Source organism: Panthera leo, chromosome E1, assembly GCF_018350215.1.
Source record: "Panthera leo isolate Ple1 chromosome E1, P.leo_Ple1_pat1.1, whole genome shotgun sequence".
NCBI lineage: Eukaryota > Metazoa > Chordata > Mammalia > Carnivora > Felidae > Panthera > Panthera leo.
Window position 1 is genome coordinate 13,413,753 of NC_056692.1, and position 23,225 is coordinate 13,436,977.

At 49.2% G+C, this 23,225-nt stretch overlaps 1 protein-coding gene across 2 annotated transcripts in view; it reads left to right on the forward strand.

Annotated features, from left to right (window-relative positions):
• TRPV3 (transient receptor potential cation channel subfamily V member 3) overlaps window positions 1-20,750 on the forward strand; it is a 33,738-nt gene extending 12,988 nt beyond the window's left edge. Inside the window, exons 6-17 of one of the 2 annotated variants that reach the window (XM_042916783.1) lie at window positions 704-844; window positions 2,617-2,897; window positions 5,002-5,178; window positions 6,114-6,272; window positions 6,950-7,051; window positions 8,902-8,975; window positions 11,153-11,318; window positions 12,809-12,875; window positions 14,203-14,477; window positions 15,514-15,626; window positions 16,755-16,834; window positions 17,336-20,750. In XM_042916783.1, coding sequence (XP_042772717.1) covers window positions 704-844; window positions 2,617-2,897; window positions 5,002-5,178; window positions 6,114-6,272; window positions 6,950-7,051; window positions 8,902-8,975; window positions 11,153-11,318; window positions 12,809-12,875; window positions 14,203-14,477; window positions 15,514-15,626; window positions 16,755-16,834; window positions 17,336-17,433 — 1,733 coding nt within the window. In that variant the 3' untranslated portion in view covers window positions 17,434-20,750. The remainder of the gene's footprint in view (window positions 1-703; window positions 845-2,616; window positions 2,898-5,001; window positions 5,179-6,113; window positions 6,273-6,949; window positions 7,052-8,901; window positions 8,976-11,152; window positions 11,319-12,808; window positions 12,876-14,202; window positions 14,478-15,513; window positions 15,627-16,754; window positions 16,835-17,335) is intronic. The other variant, XM_042916782.1, reaches the window with a different exon arrangement.
• Window positions 20,751-23,225: the final 2,475 nt, after the last annotated feature.

Consider the following 23,225-nt stretch of genomic DNA (forward strand, 5'->3'; position numbering starts at 1 on the left):
ACTCCCTCAGGCCATGCTGAGGACTCTTTCTCCTAAGGGTCTTCGGGCCTCAGCATTTCTTTCTCCTCTGGAGCGACAGTTCCTCACAAATCTGGGCTGATTCTAATGCATCCTCCAATTCTGCACCCAGAGTGATGGGAAAATACACAGGTAGAAAACCCCAAACTCTGGTCATGTCACTTGCCTGCTTCAATGCCTTATGACTTCCCACAGTGCTCAGGATAAAGTTCCAACCTCTTAACCTGGCCTACGAAGTCTTGAGCCAGCCCACCCAGCCTTGATAAACTTAAGCGGTCTCAGCATAGAGGTCACTTCTGGGAACTGTGGCCCTGCCCCCCTCCGGCTATGTTAAGAGTTCTGCTCTAGGTACCACAGCCCTTGCCCCTCCCAGTATCATAGCACTTAATTCCCAGTGAGACCGTGAGCTTCTCGAGGAAAAGAATCAAAACCACACTCCATGTACTTCCCTGTCCCCAGCGCCTGGCACGGGAGCACAGAGCAGTCACTCCATCAATATTCCTTGCGTCCATGCGAATGAATGGAGCAAAGAATGAAGCTGGGATTCTTGACAGCTGGGCGACACAGACCAGACAGGCAGCTAGTGTTTAGCTGTGGCTCTGTGGAGGGTGTGGAGGCCCCAGAGGAGGCGTCACCCAGGGCCCAGCCGCTGAGCGACCCTCCCCCATCCCCACCCTGTCCGCAGGGCAGACGGCACTGAACATCGCCATTGAGCGGCGGCAGGGAGACGTCACTGCGTTGCTCATCGCTGCTGGCGCCGACGTCAACGCCCACGCCAGGGGGGTCTTCTTCAACCCCAAGTACCAGCACGAGGGCTTCTACTTTGGTGGGTACCGCCCCTGCCCGGCACGGGCTGCCCCAACCGGCGCTGGGGGACAGGGCCTGGAGCCCCCACTGCTGATCCCTGCCTGCTCAACATGTCCAAGGCCCAGCAGTATAGAGCCGGGACCGGGGAGGCTGCAAGGGGCAAACCTTTCTGAACCGGACATCCAGGGTGGACCAGAGAGGGAGGGGCTGGAGAGGTGGGGAGAGAATGGGAGAGCTGCATTCTGGGGGCGTCAGCTGTGATCTTAGAGGGCACTTGGGCATCCAGTTGAGCAGCCCTGTGTAGGGAACCGAGACTTGGGGGACAAAGCCCTATTTTATAGGCGCAAAGACAGGTCCCCAGAAGGGGAATGATTTGCCAGTGTAGTAAGGAGCTGATGCAGGCACTGGGCCCAGTGCCTTCCAGGAATGCACCTAGGAAGTCAAAAGTAAGAGGGGAAAATTTCCTGACTCACAAGTTAGAGAATCCAAAAGCAATTGGGGTCAAGACACTCTGGGTGAAGAAAAGATCATTACATATACTTTAGATACAGTGAAATTCACAGTTTTAACGGACCGTTCTGTTCAGCTCCACAAATGCATACAGTTGTGTAACCACCACCACGATTAGGACAGGACATAAATAGTTCCATCACACCCGAAAATTTCCCACACAACTTTGTCAACCTGTCTTCCCACTCCAGCCCTTGACTGACAACCTCTGGCCTATTTTCTCTTCTGAGTGGTTTTTCAATCAGGACAGCCTGGGTCTGAGCAGCCAGGAGGACAGGGTCTTGTCCAGTCCATTGCCCAGCGTCAGACCCCTTTGGAGACAGTGTTGGGAAATGTCTGTAAGGAGGGATGAAGAGAGGGAACAGGAGGGAGATTGGAAAGAAAACAGCGGGAGACCTGTTGTCCAGTCCTGGTTCTATCCCAGGCTTGCTGTGTGACCATGTGTGAGTCACCTGCCTTCTCTTTTTTTAACAAGCATTTATTGATCACTTACTATATATACCAGGCAGTGTTCTAGGTGTCGGAAATGTATCAGTGAACAAAACAAAGATCCCTACCCTCATGGAACTTATATTCTACACTGGAGGAAAACCATCAACAATAAACATAATAAATAAGAACACCATAAAATATGTTAGAAAATGCTAAGTGCTATTGAAAAAATAAAAAGTAAGGCAGGGGAAGGGGAATTGGGAGTTCCAGAGCAGGAAGGAGGTGGATTCCAATTTTAAATAGTGTGGTTAGGGTAATTAATTGAAAAGATGACGCTTGCACAAAAGATTTGGAGGAGGTGAGGGAATGAACAATGTAGATACTGAGAAACAGCACTACCAGCAGAGCGGATGGCCTGTGCAGAGGCCCTGAGGTAGGAAAATGCCTGGTATGTTCTAGGAAAAGGAAGAAGGTCGTTGTGCCTGGAGGGGAATTATGAGGGTAAGAGAGAAGATGATGTCAGAACATGTAGGGCCTTGTGGGCTATTGTTCTAACCTGAGCTTTTATTTTGGGTGAGGTGAGTCTCATGTGTTACTAGGGTCAATCTGGCTGCTGTACTGAAGGCTGAAGGTAGTGTTGGAGGGCCAGAGTGGTAGAAGAGAGACCAGTTAGGTTATAGAAGTGATGTAGCTTTAGCCTCCCCCATACAGGGCAGGTGTGGGGAGAGGTCACAGGGAATCTGAGGGATCAGTCCTGCTAAGGATATGGGCTTCAGTCCTAGGGCTTGGGGAACACTCTTCTGGTCTAAGAGGGAACTGAGCTCTGGTGCTCCCCCTACCACCCTCCAGGCGAGACACCGCTGGCCCTGGCAGCATGTACCAACCAGCCAGAGATTGTGCAGTTGCTGATGGAGAATGAGCAGACAGACATCACCTCGCAGGACTCGCGGGGAAATAACATCCTACACGCACTGGTGACAGTGGCTGAGGACTTCAAGACGCAGAATGACTTTGTGAAGCGCATGTATGACATGATCCTGCTGAGGAGTGGCACCTGGGAGCTGGAGACCATGTGCAACAATGATGGCCTCACGCCGCTGCAGCTGGCTGCCAAGATGGGCAAGGCCGAGGTGGGGCCTGGTGAGGGGGCAGGAAGGAGAGCGGGGAGGCTCACTGCCACTCTGCCAGCTCATGGGCCTTTCTGGGGACTCCACAGATTACACCTTGGCCTGGGGAAGATCTTGGCCTTAGGTCTTGAAGTGCATTTTGGCCTGAGTTGGGTTTGTTCTGAGTGAGTGACCACACAGGACCACTGAGGTGCGGCGTGTGGGGCCCCTGCTCTGGACTTCAGTCCCTAACACTGTTTCTATCCCCTGCTCTGGAACCCTTTGTCTGGGGTCAGAGTGAGGGAGCTTTAAGACCACAGTGACACAATACCTCATGTGCTTTGTGGCTGAGGATTCCCAGGTGGCGAGGCACCCAAGCGGAGGCTGGGCCTGACCCTCTGGGCCTTCAGCCTCTCATGAGGACAGGAGTCCGGGAATGGCTGCTCTGGATCTGGAGAGACCTCAGTCTCTCATGTTGAACCTCTGAGCCGAGTCCCCAGCAGAGAGTGTGACTGCTTGCGGCCCTTTGTGCCCTGGTGGTGTGGCTGAGGAACTCAAGGCTTAGCCTTGGTGAAGACTCGGGCTGGGGTGGGCTCCCATCTCTGTGGCTGGCTGGAGTCACAACCTGGTCTGAGATCAAGGTCAGGATTCTGGTGGGGGGCAAGGCTCAGAGAAGCTTGCTCCTCAGCCTCCATGGTGTCTGATCCTCGAGAGGGAACTGAGGCTCCGGGAGGCTGTGGGAGGACTGGGTGGGTGCAGGGGCTGTTGAACAATCACAGCTGTGCCAGCCTCGGGGCAGCTGACAAGGGAGGTGGGTGCCCCGAGGGCCTTGGGTCTAGACCCAGTGGTCAGGCCTGGGGCTCACAAGGGACCTTTTCATTCTCTTGTGGGGGAAGGAGGTGTTGGAGATTGGCTTCGACAGAGGAGGAATTGTGTGCGTCCCCACCCTCCCCACTGTCTCCTACCCATAGCTGGGACACAGTTTGTGGGAGGCTTTGAGGAGAGTCAGATTAGGGCTGCAAGTGGAGCTTCCTCTGAGGCCCCCTCCCTGCCAGCCGCTGAGGCAAGTGCTGTGTCCGCATGGAGCATGGCCCCATGTCCCCTTGATTCTCTAGAGGACAATGTGCTCCCCTGTGGCCAGTCCTGGGGATGGGGCCCCCTCATTCCTGGTCCCTTCTCTTCTTCATTCAGTGTTTTTGGAAAACTTTTCTGGACGATGCCCAAGGTGGCCGCCATGCTAGGAGTGGAGGGTGCAGAGACACTTAAGACACACCCTGTTCCTTGAGGCTTTTCGAGGCTGGGGGCTCAGGATGGGGAGACCTGCCTGTCCCTGGGAGCCCTCTGCCTGGGCTGTGGGGACAAGGCTCCCATATGAGATGACATGGGAATATGTGAGATCACGGCTCTGATGCTGTTCTCCCCAGCAGGACCCTCTTCCTGGGCCTTGGGTTGGTGCCCCAGGAAGCCCTGGCCCCTGTCTTGGGAAGCAGTGAGCTGGAGAGCAGTGGCTCTCCACTTTGCCTGCGCTTTGGAAATGCCCATGGAGCTTTACAAAACACAGATCTCTGCATCCCCCCTCCAGAGATTCGGACCGAATCAGCTGGTGGTAAGGGATTGTTAAGTGTTCCTCATGACTCTACCATGCAGTGGGGTTTGAGGATCACTACCTGGAGAGTGGGTTTCCGAGGCCTCTCTGTCAGGCTGGCACTCTTGTATCACCCCTTATCTGGCCCACAGTCAGTGTGCGAGTGAGCCTCAATGGGCATGGTCTTGACTGAGGGATAGGGAAGCCAGAAAAACTTCTAGTATCTTCTCACATCCGGGTCAAACAGAAATTAGTTCTCAGAATTGTCAATTCCCAGATTCTTCACTGAATGGGGTCCCCAACTGGTACGAGGATTTACGAGCTGATTGTGCAGCTTTCTGCATCATGCAAAGGGCCTCCACACCTTTCGTCCCTGGTATTCACAGTCCCTGGAAGCAGACTGAGCAGCAAGTTTCATACCCATTCCACAGATAAAGCTGAGCCCAGGGGTCTTGGTGGCAGACGCACGGGCAGGATTCAATCCATCCAGGTGGGAGCCTCTTCCCAGCCCTCCTCTACAGCTGTTTCTCTTCCTGTCCCCAGATCTTGAAGTACATCCTTAGCCGTGAGATCAAGGAGAAGCCACTCCGGAGTCTGTCCAGGAAGTTTACTGACTGGGCGTATGGGCCTGTGTCGTCCTCCCTCTATGACCTCACCAACGTGGACACTACAACAGACAACTCAGTGCTGGAAATCATTGTCTACAACACCAACATTGATGTGGGTCTCCTGGGAGGGCTGGGGAAGAGTAGGGGCGGGAGGCTGGCCTCTGGCCGGGGGCTCAGGGGGCACTGGGAAGACCCATGCCACTAGCTGGACATGTCTGTAGTCTTTTGCCTTAGCAGGCAGAGTTGACACAGAAAGGGGAGGGGTAGGGCAGGTGCTGTATTTGCCTGTTCCCAGCTGACCTTGGGTTGTAAACTTTTGTGGTGGGGATCTCCTGGGCCCAGAATCTTGGCCTGGGCAGTGTGAGAGTGGGGGTGCGAGGGTGGGATGACTGGTGTTGATCTTATCTATCCTGTTTCTCCCCCTCTTCCCTAATGGTTCCCAAAACCCCCTTACCCTCTGGGAAGGCATAGCTGGAGCAATCAGGGAGGGCTTCCTGGAGTAGGCAAGAGGGGAGAGATCTGTAAAGCTGGAGGGGAAGAGAGAGGATCAGCAGTGAGAGGTTTTTGGCTTTTGGGGGAAGTGAGGCAGCAGGCTGGATCTTCATCCTCCACGTGTTACCAAAAGTCATGCTCCCCAGAGCCTGCTTTGTCTGGGGTCTCCCTGGAATCCTCATGGCAGCCTGACAGGTAGGGCAGTTTGATTGCTATCAACTTTATGGATGAGGAAACTGAGGCCCTGGGAGGGTCAGGGGTTTTCCTAAGGTCGTACAGTGAAGGGGGCCAAGTTGGGGCCATAACCCCAGTCATGGCCCTTCCCCCTCGTAGCCCTTGCTTCCCACTGAGCAGCAGGTTCTCCTGCTGGAAACCTGGCTCCTGTGGGGTTCGGCCGCTGCCTGGGGGCGCTGGGAAAGAGATTACCTTCCCAACATTCCCAGACCAACCAGTCATGGGACACAATGACTGGCCCTTCTGCCAGGGGTGGTGCTGACTCAGAGCTCCCTCTGGAATGAAGGCCCTTTGAAAATGGTAGTGGTGTTCCACCCCCAGAACCGGCATGAGATGCTGACCCTGGAGCCCCTGCACACGCTGCTGCATATGAAGTGGAAGAAGTTTGCCAAGTACATGTTCTTCTTGTCCTTCTGCTTTTATTTCTTCTACAACATCACCTTGACTCTCGTTTCCTACTACCGCCCCCGGGAGGAGGAGGTACGTTTGCGCCTGGAGGGAGGGTGGTGCGATGGTCAGAGCTTCAAGACCTGGGAGCAGTCCCATGTGCAGATGGGGAAACTGAGGCCCAGAATGACCAAGACATTTGCATGGCATTCCCCAAGTGTCATCCTTCACAGTTTCTAGGGAACTGAATATGTCTCCAGTGCTTAGCTATTATGGGGAGATCTGGAGAGCTGGGAGACCCAGACCCTGCCCAGGCTCCATCTAAATCTAGAGCTGATTGGGTGTTTCTGCTGTGAGGGCCACAGGAAATGGGAGGAGGGGGAGGTCACTTTGAACAAGCTTTCCCATCGCTCTGGGGCTCAGTTTCCCATTCATTACACAGGGCCCAGAGTTTCAGCTGTGAGTGTCCTGTGCTGTGAGTATCGGGATACGGATGGGTTCTGAAACGAACGAATGCCATGAGGTGTGAGGGGCTAACATGGACTGGATTGTGTCCTCACTGTAGAGTTCCGGGCTCCCACTGTGAGTGGGGCAGGGGTAGGGAGCTGCCCTTCTTTCTCTCACACCCTACAGAGATCAGGCTTCGTGCTGGCCTCTGGCTCAACTTGAGGGTTAGGCATGTGTATGTGCATGGTCCCTCCAGAGTTGGCATGACCCCTGCCTTCCTCATTCCCCATTCTGCACCCATCCATTCCTTCCCTTCCTCCCAGGCCCTCCCACACCCCTTGGCCCTGACGCACAAGATGGGGTGGCTGCAGCTCTTGGGAAGGATGTTCGTGCTCATCTGGGCCACGTGCATTTCTGTGAAAGAGGTGAGTGGGCCGCAGAGCCCGTTTGGACTTGCCTGAAAGGCAGGCAGAGTGACAGCAGGCCTGCCTTTGATCCAGCCTGCTCTGCCTTACTACTGAACGGCTTTGGGGAGGCGTTTCCTTTCTAAGCTTTGGATTCTTAGTTACAAAATGAGAATAAATAGATCAGCAGGTCTGTCCTACCTACTTTCCACCTCTCCACCCCCCTGCCCATCTATCAGCCATTTATCTACCCTCCCAGCCACTCAGTGACCCATCTTCCTGTCCCTCCATCCACACATTCGGTCACCTGTCACTGACCCTGTCATTCATCTGAATTCACAGCATTTCTCCCCACTGTCCTTCTATCCTTCATCCATTTTCCATCTTTCCATCTGTTTGTCAATTGATCACTTATCAATCCATCCATCTAACTAGTGAATCAATAGATACATGCTGAACACCTTCTGTATGTGGGGCCCTGGAGGGAGGTGATAGGGAGGGAGGGAATTTGTCCTCTTTGAGCTCACAGTCTTGTAGGGGATTTCAGATAGACATAAATATCTGCACTTTAAAATAGGCTACGAAAAGGGCCCTGTGTGGGGTCCAGACAAGTGCTCAGAGGAAAAGAGATGACTTTTATCTGGGGATACGAGAGGGAGGGAAGGCTTGAAAGCAGAGATGGCCTTTAGTGTGCGAGGGTAGGATTGGGCATGAGGACACTGGGGAGGAGGCCATTACAGGGTGGGCATGGGGAACAGCATACAAAAAAGGCTCAGAGGCGGCAAAGCAAGGCCGTATAATTTTTTTGTCTTTTTTTTTTAATTAAATTTTTAATTTTGATTTCAGTGCAGTTAACATAGTGTTCTATTAGTTTTAGGTGTACAATATAGCGATTCAACAATTCTGTACATTACTCAGTGCTCATCAGTATAAGTATACTCCTTAATCTTCATCACCTATTTCACCCATTCTCCCACTCACCTCCCCTCTAGTAACCATCAGTATGTTCTCTGTAGTTAAGAGTCTGTTTCTTGGTTTGTCTCTTTGTGTGTCTCTTTTTTTTTTTTCTCCTTGCTTGTTTGTTTTGTTTCTTAAATTCCACATGTGAGTGAAATCGTATGGTATTTGGCTTTCTCTGACTGACTTCTTTTGCTTAGTCTTATACTCTCTAGCTCCATCCATGTCATTTCAAATGGCAAGATTTCATTCTTTTTTATGGCTGAATAATATTCCATTATTGTGATATATAGCTATATATCTTGCATTTTCTTTATCCATTCACCTATCATGGGACACTTGGGCTGCTTCCATAGTTTGGTGATTGTAAATAATCCTGCAATAAACTTTGAGGTACACGTATCCCTTTGAATTAGCGTTTTTGTATTTTTTGGGTAAATACCCAGTAGCGCAATTACTGGATTGTAGGATAGTTCTATTTTTAACTTTTTGAGGAGCCTCCATGCTGTCTTCCACAGTGGCTGCACGAGCTTGTATTTCCACCAACAGTGCACAAGAGTTCCTTTTTGTCCACATCCTCGCCAGTACCCGTTGTTTCTTGTGTTGTTGATTTTAGAAGCTGGGCCACATTTGCAGAATGGCAGGGAGCTGTGTGGCTGTACTGCTTTGCAGAGTCTGGGTGGGGATAAGGGGGTAGTGAGAGGTGTGAGAAGTTTGGGGGTGCAACCATGCTTACCCTGGGGCTGCCTCTGCGTGCCAGCACAGATCCCCTTCCGTATCCCTCACTTGGGCTCCGGCTTGGCCTTCACACCCTCCCCCTCACTGAGTCTCAGTCCTGGGGAGACACTGCCTTCCTCAGATCCCCAGTGAGAGGCATGAAGAGGGTGCAACTTTTCTTTCCTTTTTGGCCTCAGGGCATGGCGATCTTCCTGCTGAGACCCTCAGATCTGCAGTCCATTCTCTCTGATGCCTGGTTTCACTTTGTCTTGTAAGTAGGTCTATCCCATTGGTCAGCACCGCACAGGCAGGGCTCAAGTCCTGTGTCGTGGGTGCTGTGTCCTCTGGAATGACCATCCTCCCACGTCACCATGTCTCAGTCATTCTGCCATAGTCTCGTGGCCAGGGACCTCCTTTCTCCCCTCTAGTAAGAGAGGCCCATGGATGCCCATGGAGAGGACCAGAAGACCCTACCACAGTGCCCACCATCAGGCTGCAGTGATGACTGACTTCACCCTGACATAGAGCCCTGGGCAGCAGATGGGGCAGAGAAGGCAGGAGGAGGCTTAGTAGTGTTGTTTACTTCTTTATGAAGGGATGGATGGTCTGGGCCAGTTCCTTCTAGTTGTGTGGGGGTCCAAGGTTACCATGTCGGACTCTGGCAGATCAGGGCTGGAAAGCACTGGAGAAATCATAGAGTCTCATCTGTAGCATGAAAAACCAAAGCCCAGAGCATGGAAGTGAGTCATGCAGAGCCTCAACCCCAGCCTCCCAGTCATCTTCATCTTATGCTAGAGGAGGGTTGGCCGCCTTAGGGCCCTAGCCAGAAAACCCAGCCCAGCAGCCTTTCTGAACGAGGTCACATGCAGATGACATCAGAGGCTTACGTGACCCTTGTCTCTAAATGAACAGAGGCTGATTCGGTATTGCTGCCTGTGAATGGAGCAGGATTTGCAGCATGGGACGAAGAATGTTTGGCTCTATAGCTCTGTAGGTCCCCTCTTTTGAGCATTTGGGAAGCTGGGTCTCTATAGAACCTTGAATCTTGGCCCAATGTTTCCAAATACCTAGGTGTTTTGTTACCTATGTACCTGCCTTCTAGAGGCACGAACGGAATTCTTCATCCCTGCGGGCAGGTGGGGTGCCCAGATACTTCAGTGAGTGGTAGGCCAGGTGCAGGACTGCCCCATGATGGGAGCCACATGGGAGTCTTTTTCCCTTTGAGAAAATAAGATAATTCCAGAGAAGAATTCATTTATACAGCCACTGGCTTTAGTGCAGACAAAAGGCACCGATGCACTGTCCTTCTCTTCTGCTTCCTAGGTGCTTTGACAGTGATGAGGAGGGTGTATACACGCTTCCTCACTTCAGTCCAAAATGTATCGATTACCCAAACATTTGCTTTTCACTGCATGAGAAAAACAAGGTTGCCTGTGTCCTACTTTGGCTAGTTAGATATTTTATAACCGTGGAGACTGTGATGTTATAAGCAAGAGAGCTTTTTATCCAGATGTCTGCATAGCTGTTGGTTAGCGATGTTTAGGAGTAATTTTGATCCCGTGTGTTTGTTATATATTGTACCCTAATAATTTTAATTGTGGTAAAATACACGTAACATGAAAGTTACCAACTTAACCATTATAAGTGTACAGTTCAACAGCGTTAAGTATATTCATTTTGTTGTGCAACCAGTCTCTGTTTAGCGTATCTATCGTTTAGCATGTGTTATAGCTTTTAAAAAGATTTTACTTATTTATTTATTTTTAATATTTATTTATTTTTGAGAGAGAGAGTGTGTGTGAGCAGGGGAGGGTCAGAGAGAGAGAGGGAGACACAGAACCCGAAGCAGGCTCCAGGCTCTGAGCTATCGGCACAGACCCTGACGCAGGGCTTGAACCCACAAACGGTGAGATCACGACCTGAGCCGAAGTCAGACACTTAACCGACTGAGCCACCCAGGCACCCCAAAAAAGATTTTTAAAAGTAGGTCGTGGGAGACTTTTGTTATGAATGGCTTTTAAGTATAGACATGGTCAGTTTTTGTCATTTTTGTTAAAAATGCAATTATTCACTGTATCCTGTCTACCCCAGTGGTTTCCTGACCTATGTGGGGCTCAGAAATCACGTGGAATCACGTGGGTGATTTAAAAAACATCCAACCGCTTGGGCTGCTCTGCAGGGCTTTTGAACCAGAATCTCCTTGAGTCCTGGGGATCTGTATTTTTAACAAGTCCCTGTCAGCTGCAGCCAGCCCACTGTTGGCTCTGACTCGCATTTGCTGATGGCTCCTGCAAGGCTGGATTTTAGACATGGTTGAGTGGGGCCAGGGCAGCCTCGCCTGTCTCTTTGGCATTAGCCCACAGGGTGCGGGAGGTTGGGGGTTTGAGTATCTACCCCTATGCTGAGGAGGAGTAAGTAAGGCCCTTGTCTCCTGTGTCTCCTGAACAGTTTTGTCCAAGCTGTGCTTGTGATACTGTCTGTCTTCTTGTACTTGTTTGCCTACAAAGAGTACCTCGCCTGCCTTGTGCTGGCCATGGCCCTGGGCTGGGCCAACATGCTCTACTACACGCGGGGATTCCAGTCCATGGGCATGTACAGCGTCATGATCCAGAAGGTGCGTTGGAGCTTTTGAGCATCGCAGACAGGCAGGCTCTGCAGCGGGGGAGCCCTCAGAGAATGTCCATTTTCAGGTGGGGAGACAGGTCTGGAGAACAAAAGGGCCTTGTTTCATGGGCCAGCCTCTGCTCTTTCTCCCAAACCCCACTGTCTCTCTTTGCCTTTGGTCAGGCTTTAAGTGTCCAGACCCGAAAACACCTGGCTTGTTGGACACAGGGAAGGAATAACGCTTTATGAAGTGTGCTCACACCCAGGCAGTGGTGTGCTGGTAAATATTTAACGACCAGCTCTCTGGGAAACACACACACACACACACACACACACACACACACACACACACATTATGTTTATTATAAATTTTACTATGCAAAGGATGAGTGGTACACCATTTACAAATAATAAAATAAATTATGCTCTTTATTGTAAATTCCACATAGCGAGTTGAATCCAGCAGAATGATTTGTTGATTTTGTTGAGCTCTTCCATCTGTTGCCAATCTGTGGTTGCAACTGACAAAAGTATTGTTGCAAGCATAAATGCTGGTTGGTATTTTTCTTGACTTGAAGGTGTGAGATGAAGCCCTATGTGGGATCTTCCCTTGTTTGTCAATGATGTGAGCCACTTATTTGCTGAATCGGATGATCATTTTCAAATGCTGGAAGACTGTTTCATTAATGTTATTGTGTAATTTACCATACAGCAGCTACAGATAGGATACATTCGGAAGTTTAATCTGCCTTAACATTTTCTCTATCATTGTCTTAATTCCAGACCTAGACAATCAGCAGAATAATGTCTCTGATTTGTACCATTTACCAATTTCCATGGTGTAAATCCTACTATGGCTGATTTCCAGCTACCAATATGACATCATCAAACACAGAGTCGGGAAGAGATGTGCAGTAACACATTATGTAGTACATGCACACCGTATGACTGCTGTAGATGTAAATAACCTTAAGAGCATAGGTAATTGTAAAATAACTAAGTGATGGGTGTTGAATATTATCTTTGTTTTGAACATAATTTACTTAATTATAAGCTTATGCGATTTAATTTTTAATAATGGTTGTGTTTAAACACCAGCTTACAAAATTCATGAAAACGTAACCGTCAGCTCTTACGAGCGTGTATGTGCTGACTCCAGCACACCACTGCCCCCAGGAAGTATGAGGATTTCAGATGTGAGTCTGTGAAGAAAGGTGCTCCCATACAGGCTGAATCATCAGGGACTGAGACAGACTGTGTTCCAGGAGGGAGGAGGGAGGTGAGCAGGAAGGGAAGGGAAGGGAAGGAAGGCTTCTTGGAGGAGGTCGGCCTAGAGCTGAACTTTGGAGCATCAGGGGGATTTGTCTAGGGGAAGGGAGGACAGCCTGAGGGAAGGCATGGTTAGGGTGAGGGGCCTGGTGAGAGGAAGCAGTAAGGAGATCAGGGTCTAGTGAATATGTGCTCAAACCTTACCCTTGAATCATGTTTCTTTCTTTATAGGTCATTTTGCATGATGTTCTGAAGTTCTTGTTTGTATATATTGTGTTCTTACTTGGATTTGGAGTAGGTAATTGATTTATAAATAATAGGACTCCCACATTTGTAAAGCACCTTCTATAGATGTCAAAATGATAAGGCACAGGAGCAGCCTCAGCAACACTTATGTCACCTACCAGTGGAGCACTTGCCATGCTTAGCATTTTCCAAGCATTGTCTTTTTACTTCTCCCAATATCTCGACTAAGGGGGAGTCATCATCCCTGATCATAAGGTAACTGAGGCTTAGAAGCAGACCCGTCACTCTTGTCCATCCACACTGTGGGGTATGCCACCCACATTCACATCCAGCATGTTATGTGGCCCCACAACCTGAGGTAGGCTGGGCAGGTGGTTTTGGCCCCATTTTACAAACAGGAAAACTAAAGTTTGCAGAAATTTGACTCATCAATGGTCTTTGAAAAATAGGAGTAAATTAATGCATGGAGATAACCTCCTTTGGCCCCACGCATCGTGTTACTTGTTTACTTCGGATATATCTATGAGAGCCTCTGGTCTGCTGGGGACTGGAGATAGGGAGGCCCCACTTAAAATCTCTTCATTTGTACAACCTGATTTTATTTTTATTTTATTTACAACTCCTGCAGAGAAAGATATCATTGTATTTTCCCATGCCAGTTCTCCTCCTCCCATCCACCAGCCCCCCCCCCCCCCCCCCCCCCCCCAGGGATCATTGGCATTTGAAATTAGGCAGCCATTCCCATCTTCTGGTATCTTTGCTGGACCACAATGTGCTTATTTATTTCCTCCTTCACTTGTTTATTTATTCATCCATCCATTTACTCATTAATTTGACCATCCATCCATCCATCCATCCATCCATCCATCCATCCAACAATGAGCCACTAGTATGGTGTGTTGGAGAGAAGAGAAGAAAGAAGCCAGGTCTTGGCCAGGGGGTCTCCCTACAGAGCATTAGAAAGAGACTCAGGACCTTACAGTCTTGGAGGATGGCCCAGGCTATAGGAAGTTGGGAGTCCAAAGCCTGGTTGGGGAACCAGGGATACATGTGGATTATAATTCACAACTCTGCAAGTCTGTGAGTGATCAAGGGCCAAATGGCAGGGTAGAGGAGCCTGTTTTGTTGGGCAGGAAGAGCTTTCTGCAGGAGGTCAGGGCAAAGAACCAGCCTGATGAAGCTTCCGGGAGCTGAGGCTGGAGGTGGAATCTAAATGGCCAGAGAGAATGAGGCAGTAGGGCTGCAGTGTGTATGTGGCAGGGGGGGGAGGGGGGAAGGGCGGGGGGGGGGGCACGTGTCTACGTGCAAGTATGCATGAGCTTGTTGGGTAATTAGCCAGGCACAGAGCCAGAGGAGAACACCCTGTTATGTCCTCCCAGCCCTGGCTTCATTGATCGAGAAGTGTTCCAGTGACAACAAGGACTGTAGCTCCTATGGCAGCTTCAGCGATTCGGTGCTGGAACTCTTTAAGCTCACTATAGGCCTGGGCGACCTGAACATACAACAGAACTCCAAGTACCCCATCCTCTTTCTGTTCCTGCTCATCACCTACGTCATCCTCACCTTCGTCCTCCTCCTCAACATGCTCATCGCCCTGATGGGAGAGACCGTGGAGAACGTCTCCAAGGAGAGTGAGCGCATCTGGCGTCTACAGGTGAGCCTGGCAGAGGCCCTGGCACGGGGGTCTTCACGGGGACCAAGTTCAGCACACGGTATTGACAACTGTCTTTACCAGTGGATCTGGGGTGGAGGCCTGGGAATCTGCATAAGCGCTCTGCGATCAGCCAGGTTTGAGGAAGTCTTAGTCCAGGTTCCCTGGGTAGAGGGTCTAGGCAGTGTGACTGGACAGCGGCACATGTGATGCAAACCCAGGCTTATGGACATGTACTGCTCAGAGTTAATGACGTGATATGTGGATGGTGAACTGTGACCTTAGACTGCATTGAGAGGAGCAGCATAGGGCCTAGGACAATTCTGCTGTCCTCGACCCTGGCTGCCACCTCTTACACGCTGTGGGCCTTATACACTGAGGACACTACCCCACAGGATGGTCCAGAACCGGTTACCAGGCCTGAGAGAGGACTGGAACCTGTGCCTCACAAGAGAAGGTATTGGAACTAGAGTTCAAGAAGGTGAGGGTTCCCTCAGATATCTGCAGAGCTACTTGTGGAAGGACAGTTTCCTTCTGTGGCCCCAGAAGGCAGAACTGAGGTGTTGGGGGCAATGACCAGGAAGTTTCTAATTATTACGGCCTTCTTAATTGGTTCGTTGATTATATTCAGGATAGATTTGACAAATTATTGACAGGAAAACTGCTGAGGGGTAGTCCAAGGCTGGCATGGAGGTGGGACTACGTGATGTCTGCCCCTCTCTTCCCTGTGGGATCCCAGGATCCTAACATTTTCATTTAGGAAGCTGCTCGACTTCCAGAAACATTGTTTACATTATGTTTAAAGCAATTTGAACACTTTCCCCAAACTTACTGGTTTTTCATTTTTGAAATCTGTGGATTAGCCGAACCCTCAGGATCTATGCGTTAAGCGCCCAGTGGAGGGAGAGCTGGCTGTTTGGTGGTGTGTGTGCGTGTACTTGTGTGCGCGTGTGCACGTGCGCGTGCGTGCACGTCCCTGTGGAGCTGTCTTCCTGGGCTGGCTCCTCACTGATGTGCTTAGGCTCATTTATGTCCCCAGAGAGCCAGGACGATTCTGGAGTTTGAGAAAATGTTACCAGAATGGCTGAGAAGCAGGTTCCGGATGGGAGAGCTGTGTAAGGTAGCGGAGGAAGATTTCCGGCTGTGTCTGCGGTAACAAAGGGAGAGGGGCCCCCGGGTGGTGGTGGTCTTTGGGCGGGGAGAGAGAGATGAGGCGGTGAACGTTGGAGAAACGGTGCCGCCGCTTGCTTCCCAAACCACAGCTACCGTCGGTTCTGACCTCCTCGGAACAGGGAATTTGCTCTCGTGGGGTTGCTGGCCCTGGGATGAGGTTTCTCGAGCTTCCGAAGGGAGAGGAAAGGAGACTGCTGGTTGCAGTTCCCCTCTCTGCCCCCTGCAGGGGCCTCCATGGCCTCTCCCTGACACTGTCTGGTTTAGGAAACATTTGCTGGCCTGGCACTCTTTGTCTTCCTCTCTATCCTGTGTGGGTTCATGTGACACCAGGGGACCCGAGGCACATTTCGTCACTGGCAAGTGGAAAGTGAGACAGCTACTTTCGACAGATATCAGGCTGTCTGGTTTTTAGAAAGTGCTTGTTCATGCCGTGACCAACTTTTCTGACGATCCTACCCCCGTCTGACTGCCTGACCTTACACACTCCCCTCTGTGTATCACCTTACCGGAAACAGCTTCTCTGACTGAGAATCCCACACCGCGGAAACCACCGTTTCTGGCTGTCATCCTTAGCCTAACAAGTGTCTCTCATTTTGACACCCTCATTCTAGAGATGTTCTCTGAATGTGAACTTCAGCCAAACCACTGCCTCCATTTATAATCTAGCACCTTAGACTCTGCCCACTCTTACTGGGGTTTGAACCCTAACCACCTTCACCTAGTGAGACCTTAACCCTAGTTTAACCCTAAACTTCTAAACTTCCACAAGTTTACTCCTCACACTGTCATATCTCGGCCTGGGCCCTCCTCCCCTCCTTCCCCATAGACCAGTAAGGAGCAGCTGTAGCTGTCTAAAGATGTCCCCTTGACACCTCTCTGAGTTTTGGGGCCCCACACACTGGGAGGAGACCAATCCCTTGAGGCCTGGGAAAATGGGGACTTGGGTAGATTTCAAACCCTAAAAATGCTGACATGACCATGTGAGGTAGGAGTCCCAGATCCCTGGGGTGGGCAGAGGAGGGCTGTCTAGGGCACCGCAAAAGCCATGCTATTTGTTTGCACCTAATGAGGTGCAGTTGAGAAATAGGATGACTATCACACTTGCAGGATCAATGAGGTGAAGTGGACGGAATGGAAAACGCATGTCTCCTTCCTCAATGAAGATCCAGGGCCTGTAAGACGGACAGGTACTGTTGCTGTCAGAAAGCGTGGCCACCACACCTGTCTGACCATGTGATCTTAGGCAAATCGTGTGTGAGGGCCCCGATTTTCCCCATCTGCAAAATGGGAGGGTTGAAGCAAATTGGTTCTCAGGTCCCCTTCAGCTGTGGCAGCAAATTTTTTTTTAATGTTTATTTATTTTTGAGAGAGACAGAGTGAGAGTGGGGGAGGGGCAGAGAGAGAGGGAGACAGAATCCGAAGCAGGCTCCAGGCTCCGAGCTGTCAGCACAGAGCCCGATGTGGGGCTCAAACTCACAAACCGTGAGCTCATGACCTGAGCTGAAGTCAAATGCTTAACTCACTGAGCCACCCAGATGCCCCTCAGCTGTGACATTTTATAACCCTACCTGGAATAACTTTTAAAAATCAGGTGGTGAAAAAAGAATTAGGTGGTGCATTGGGACATGGAAGCCCATGTTACAGAGCGCTGCCTTTCTAAAATAGGGATTTTGGGGTTCTTTTGAAAGCAGATTTCAACAAAATCCAAGATTCTTCCAGGAGCAACAGCAAAACCACCCTGAACGCCTTTGATGAAATAGATGAATTTCCGGAAACTTCGGTGTAGGAGCAGAATGCAGAGCTGGTGTGGGCATGGGCCGTCTGAGGCTGCTGGCTGGCCCTGGACTTGGTGCTGAAGGCTTTGCAGAGTGGAGGAGCCTGGCTCTGTGTGCCTACAAGCAGAAAGCATCCTCACGCTGAGCGGCTGACTGAACTGAGAGAGGCTGCTGTCAGTCTGAGTGGGAAACACCCTGGATTTCTTTTTTTACTCAGCAAAGAGTTTGTGTAAATCCATGGTGGGCAGTCCTGAGCCTGGGAGTCCCTGAAATCCAGGGTGAAGTCTCTGGGCTCACCAACTGGAGGTCATCTTGGCTGGGAGAGAAGCGTGGCAGGGAAGGGACAGAGGCCTGAGGAGCAGAACTTCCTTCCTGCCAACATCTCCTTGATGCGCTCCCCCCCTCCCCCGGCCCCAATCCCGGCCCACACATTCCACCGGCTCCCTCACTGTGACTGGGCTCCAGAATTGAAGGGATTCTTGATCCCATCCCAGCACAAACAGGGGACTGAACTCAGTGGGACATCCTGGGGGAGGAGGGGACTGAGCTCTGGAAATGCCTTTTTGGACCCTTCAGGGAACAGGAAACTACTCTTGGAATGAGAGCCTTGGCACGGCAAGGCTCGAACTGTCTCACGCTGAGAGACACTTTTAGTAATTAACACAGGGTTTTTATTTTCAATAGAGAAAAGACATTTCAGTTTTGAAAATTACTTCAGATGAAGTATGTGGTTTTAAAATAGATTTTGGGATTTGGGGCAGCTATAAGTATTATATACTTGGCCTCAGGGTGGCCAGAGCAGGGACAAAAGGCTTTTCTTCACACACACAAAAGTCCACATGAGACATGCCAGGCAGGGCCCGTGTGGGCTGCTGCGACCTGGGGGAAGAGCTTGGCCCTTGTCCTTGTCCTGGGCCTGCAGTCACGCATGCCTCCCAGCTGGGATCGTGGCTTCATCTGAAACAGAAATAGCAGCTGTTCTGTTTATACGGTCTTAAATCTCAGAGGTTACTATTATACAACAGTATTTCTCGTTGGAGGAATTTAACAAAATACCTGAAATGCTCTGGCATTTAATATTTTTGTTAACTGTGAATTTTGAAGCTGAGGAGAAGGAGTGTGAGAAAGGAGTGTTTGCCAAGGCACAGGGCTTGTATTTAGAGCCTCGTCCTCCAATTTCCTCCCCCAGAAATTACACAAGGTCATCTGGGGCAGAGGTGCAGTGGAGACAGAAGACTTGTTCCCGATCACTGGAGCCTAGACAGCCAGAAAATCTACTCTGCCTTATGTGTCTGGTAAAAGGATTCATGTGGGAATCTTGGAGGGTGGACTTACAGTGATATTAATCATGAATTTTTAATTTTAAAGGGCATAAAAATAAATTTGGCTTTTAGACAACTTAGCAGTTGGCTAGTGGATCTGAGCTGAGGTAAACCGAGGAGTGCAGGCTGAGCAGTCCACTCTGGGGACATTTCTCCACTTGGGGCTGCTCTGCGTGGCAACTACCCTGGGTGAGTGGACACTTGGCCTTTGTGTCCCTGATGGGCCAGGGCTGAGAGAGGAGGTCGAGGGCGAGCCTGAGACCTGCAAAGTCTGCGGCAGCCCCTGTATTCCCAGCAGATGCCAAGCAGGGCTCTAAGCCGCGCTCGGGTCAAGTTCCTGTGTGGGCAGGGGTAGCAGGCACTTGACATGTCCTCTGGAAAGGGGAGGCTGGGGGAGGAGGGTTGTCACGGAGGTAGGTGGAGCACGTGTGTTCCAGATGGGCAGAACCGGTGCCAAAGGTTGGAAATTTCAAGGACAAAGATTTTGGTTCCATTCATCCAGCAACTACTCCAGATATTTGAGATGTTTACGCAGAACTTTTTAGAGATGTTGTTAAAGATCACGGTCAGATGGACTTCGAGGTCCTTTTAGCCTGGAGATCAGCATCCTGTATCTGGAGTTCCCTACTTGCATACATCCCGAACAGGTGCCCTGATCTGAAGTACAGCCATTTGGATCCATGGTGCCACGGTCTGGTCATTCCAAAATTGTTTTTGTTTGGATATGAATGGACAGAGCCACACGGCTCTCCATTTCCCACTTGAACAAAACCTGGGAAGTGAGGCAAATGGAAATCAGTAATGGGATCTTGGTCTTCTCACACATATGGAGAGCTGTTCTCTGTGGGTCTGAATGGAATTTGTTGGCAGGACCATTTTCTGTCCTGGATATTCATCCCTTAAAAAGCTTTCAGCCTAGATCATCTGAGCCTCGGTAGGTTTACCAAAGCAAAAGGAAGCAATGAGTCAGAGCAGAGATCATTGGTTTAAAAAGATCAGTTCCCCTATTTTACACCTGGAAACTACACCCCAGAAAGGAAAGTGGATTTGTTTAAAGCCAGGCAGGAAGTCATACCAGAGCTGTTGGAGCTGGAGTTTCTGACTCCTGGTCTCTCCCAGCTCCGTTTTTTTTGTTTTGTTTTGTTCTGGTTTTTTTTTTAGCACAGTTATTCAGTAAACTTGAGTCTGCCTTTGTGGTTGCCACATATGTTATGTCAGGGAGGGCTGGGGTTTTGCTCAGATGATTCATGATGGCAGTCTGCATTGTCCCAATGATCCCTATGACAGATTTAAAACTCAAGTGTGCACATAGGTGTGTCCAAACCACACACACACACACACACACACACACACACACACACACATACCGTGCCACATTGAATCCATGGGCATATAAGGACATCTTAAAACTTCATGATTTACATTTCAGTAATTTAAGGGGTAGGCATTTTCCAGGCATGGAATCTCCCATGCTTGGATAATGGTTTTGGCTAGAAATTTTCCTTGAGCTAAACTGCCTCAGGAGGAATCTATTATTCTAGACATCATGTGATGTATCTGTTTGGAATGAAAATGGTGCTTACCTTCCCCTCTGGGTTGTAGCAGAAGGTATGAGGTTGTACTGTGAAGTAATTAAGCTCTTAGAAGGCCCCTGCCTGAGAGAGCCCAGTATTATTGAAGTTCCTTTCCTTCCTCAAAGCCTGGTGAACTGTGGCCTTTTGCTCTGGGCGGGGCCCAGGTCGATGGGCCTTCATCCGGGCCTGTAAGCCATACTTGATTTTTGCATTGATTTACATGTTTATACTGTGATCTTGGTCCCAAACATAGAATTGTCACCTTGTTCTCACTGAATGTGCCTGATCCTTGTAAATTTTAATTCACATACTTGATTTTAGTGTTATGTGTGTAACTCTGTGTTAAATTAAGAAAGAAGTCATAGAGAACATTTTAGTGCCAATGAAGAAATGCTTTTACTATTTCTAATAAATATTTATTTTGCCTTGTCATGATCATGATTTATCCTTGTCTTAGGTATGCCAATATGAAGACCAGCTGGGAATCCTGGAGAGTTGCTTTCTCTAGGGATAAAGGGGAGCCCGCCCACTTTTTGGACCTGAAGCATTATTATTGGTTCCAGCTCAGGGATAGAGTCAGTATGCTGAGACAGGTCACCCTTGTACATCTCCCAGTGTTTATATCTCCCAGTACACTGAATGTCCAGTATTCCATCTGAACCACTCGACAAGTCTGGGGTCAGTTTGAGTAAAGGGAGACCAAGGGAGTTGAAATGACACGCTCAAGGAATCACAGCCAGAAAATGTTAGCGGGTTAGGCCAAATGACCCCCAAGCAGTGATCTATCCATCATGCCCTACTGGCTCTCCACTTATTTTGCATGGTTACAAAACCATGGCTCCACGTGGAGACCAGAAAGTGTAAGTCCCTTCTGTCCACCTCACAGGAACTTTGTGAGGAGGCAATGATGTTACCATAGTTATTCGCCAACTCCAATGTATATGCATGTTTAAAATTCTTTTACTTCATAAGGATGGCAGTTTTTAACTTGAATGCCAAGACACCGCTGGGTCTTGATGGGTTGCAAAACTTGCAAACGATCTATTAATAAGTGATTCGCTGCATTTGGTGAATTTTTTACTTCCTTCAAATGACTCCTAGAGTAACACCCTTTCCTGGGATGGGTCTTTTTGAGTGGCAAAGAAATGAGAATTATACATAATCTACATCCTAGCTCAAACAAGCTTCGGCCTGTAATCTAGGAATGTGCTATCCACAGGAGCATACTGGGTGGACTGATAGAAAAAAAAGGTGGAGACCCCTGTCATAGGATATGTTCTGGGAGTGGGATGCCTCGGTCAATCGGTATGAACAGTTTTATGGCTCTTGATATTGTGAAGAATTACCTTCCAAAAGGTATTTTGTAACTTAAGCCTTTAAGAGTGTATGTTTCCTATTTATAAAGCTTTTCCAATCACATTGATTGTTTTAATGACACAGTTTTATAGAGTTGATAAGTATTATATCCCCATTTAATAAGCAGAGAAATTGAGACTTGGAGAGAGGTAGAAGGACACATACAGGTCATGATGCTTTTTCCTGGGCCAAGGATCCAGGCTCCCTGAGGTTTAGTAATTAGTGCGAGTCAGTAGTGCCAATGAGTTTGAATAACAGAGTGGCCTCAGTCACATTTCAGAATAGGTCTCATCCAGGTAAAGGGACTATGGGGGTGGGATAGGGTTTCAAGAAGAGGGAACAATGTGGGCAGAGACCTCAAGTTACTAGGGAGCTTGATGCAGCTGAGGATGGAGAAGTCCGTGTGGCCAAGTTTCTGGGAGCAAGGGGGCAAGTGGCATGAAATAGGGGTGGAGTGGTAGGCAGAGGACTTGTCCAGCTGTCGTGAGGCTTTGAGATTTCATATCAAGGGTTAGGGGAAGCTACTAAAAGGTTTTACACAGGAGAATTATTACATGTGAACATTTCCCTGTTTTTGCAATGGGGTCGCAGGCTAAAAAGGTGTATTTTTCCCTGTGTCATCCCTTGGGACGTAGTGACATCTGAAGAGTGTAGAAAAGTAAATTTCACTTGGGAATGATGGGAATACTGAGGATGTGGCTGGGAAAGAAGGAGAGGAGGCAAAGAGAAGATAGGGATATTGGTGGATTATGAAGATGCTTCAGCAGAGAAGGGATGTTTGAGCACACTTATTGGGCACTTATTAGATTGCAGATACTGAAAAGACATCGGCAGTATCTTCAAAATGGGACGGAAGCAGAAGGGGCAAAGAGGCAGAGGCCAAGAAGGCTTTACAGATTAAATGAGAGTTGAGGAGCATTTTGAACGAGAAGTAGGAATTAGCTAGAGCGAGGGCTGAATGGGGGAAAGGAGCAGAGGAAGGAGGGAGAGAATTCTGGGTGGGAGGACCAGTCTGTGTGAAGGCATATAGGAATAAAACAATGTGAAGCAGACCAGAACTGAGAGGACCCGAAGGGCCATGCATTTAGAAAGGTTGTAGGGGAGGGAGGGGCAAATCACAAAGGGCCCTTGTGTTAGGAATTTGAACTTCAATGACTTGTTATTCTGTCCTGGCCACTGTGCTAAGAGCTCAGCTGCATCAGCCCACTTATTCTCCGCAGTAATCCCAAGAAAGGGACACTATTATGATGACCCCCATTTTACAAATGCAAACATCAAGTCTGTAACTGAAAGTGGCTATAGCTCTAGGTTTTAAAAAAATCATTTAATTAGAAACTCTGAATACTGTAAATATTGAGTCAGAGGAAATAAGACTTTACATTTACATTGTAAATTTTATAGGTAACGAAAGTTTGATAGAAGAATAAAGTACTCTTGCCAAAATTTACATCTGGAAAAAACTGACCCAGAAAAACTGGACTCAGACATAAAACACGAAGGAACTTTCACAGTGGAAGAAGGAAGATTGATAAATTGAACTTTCACTCAGAA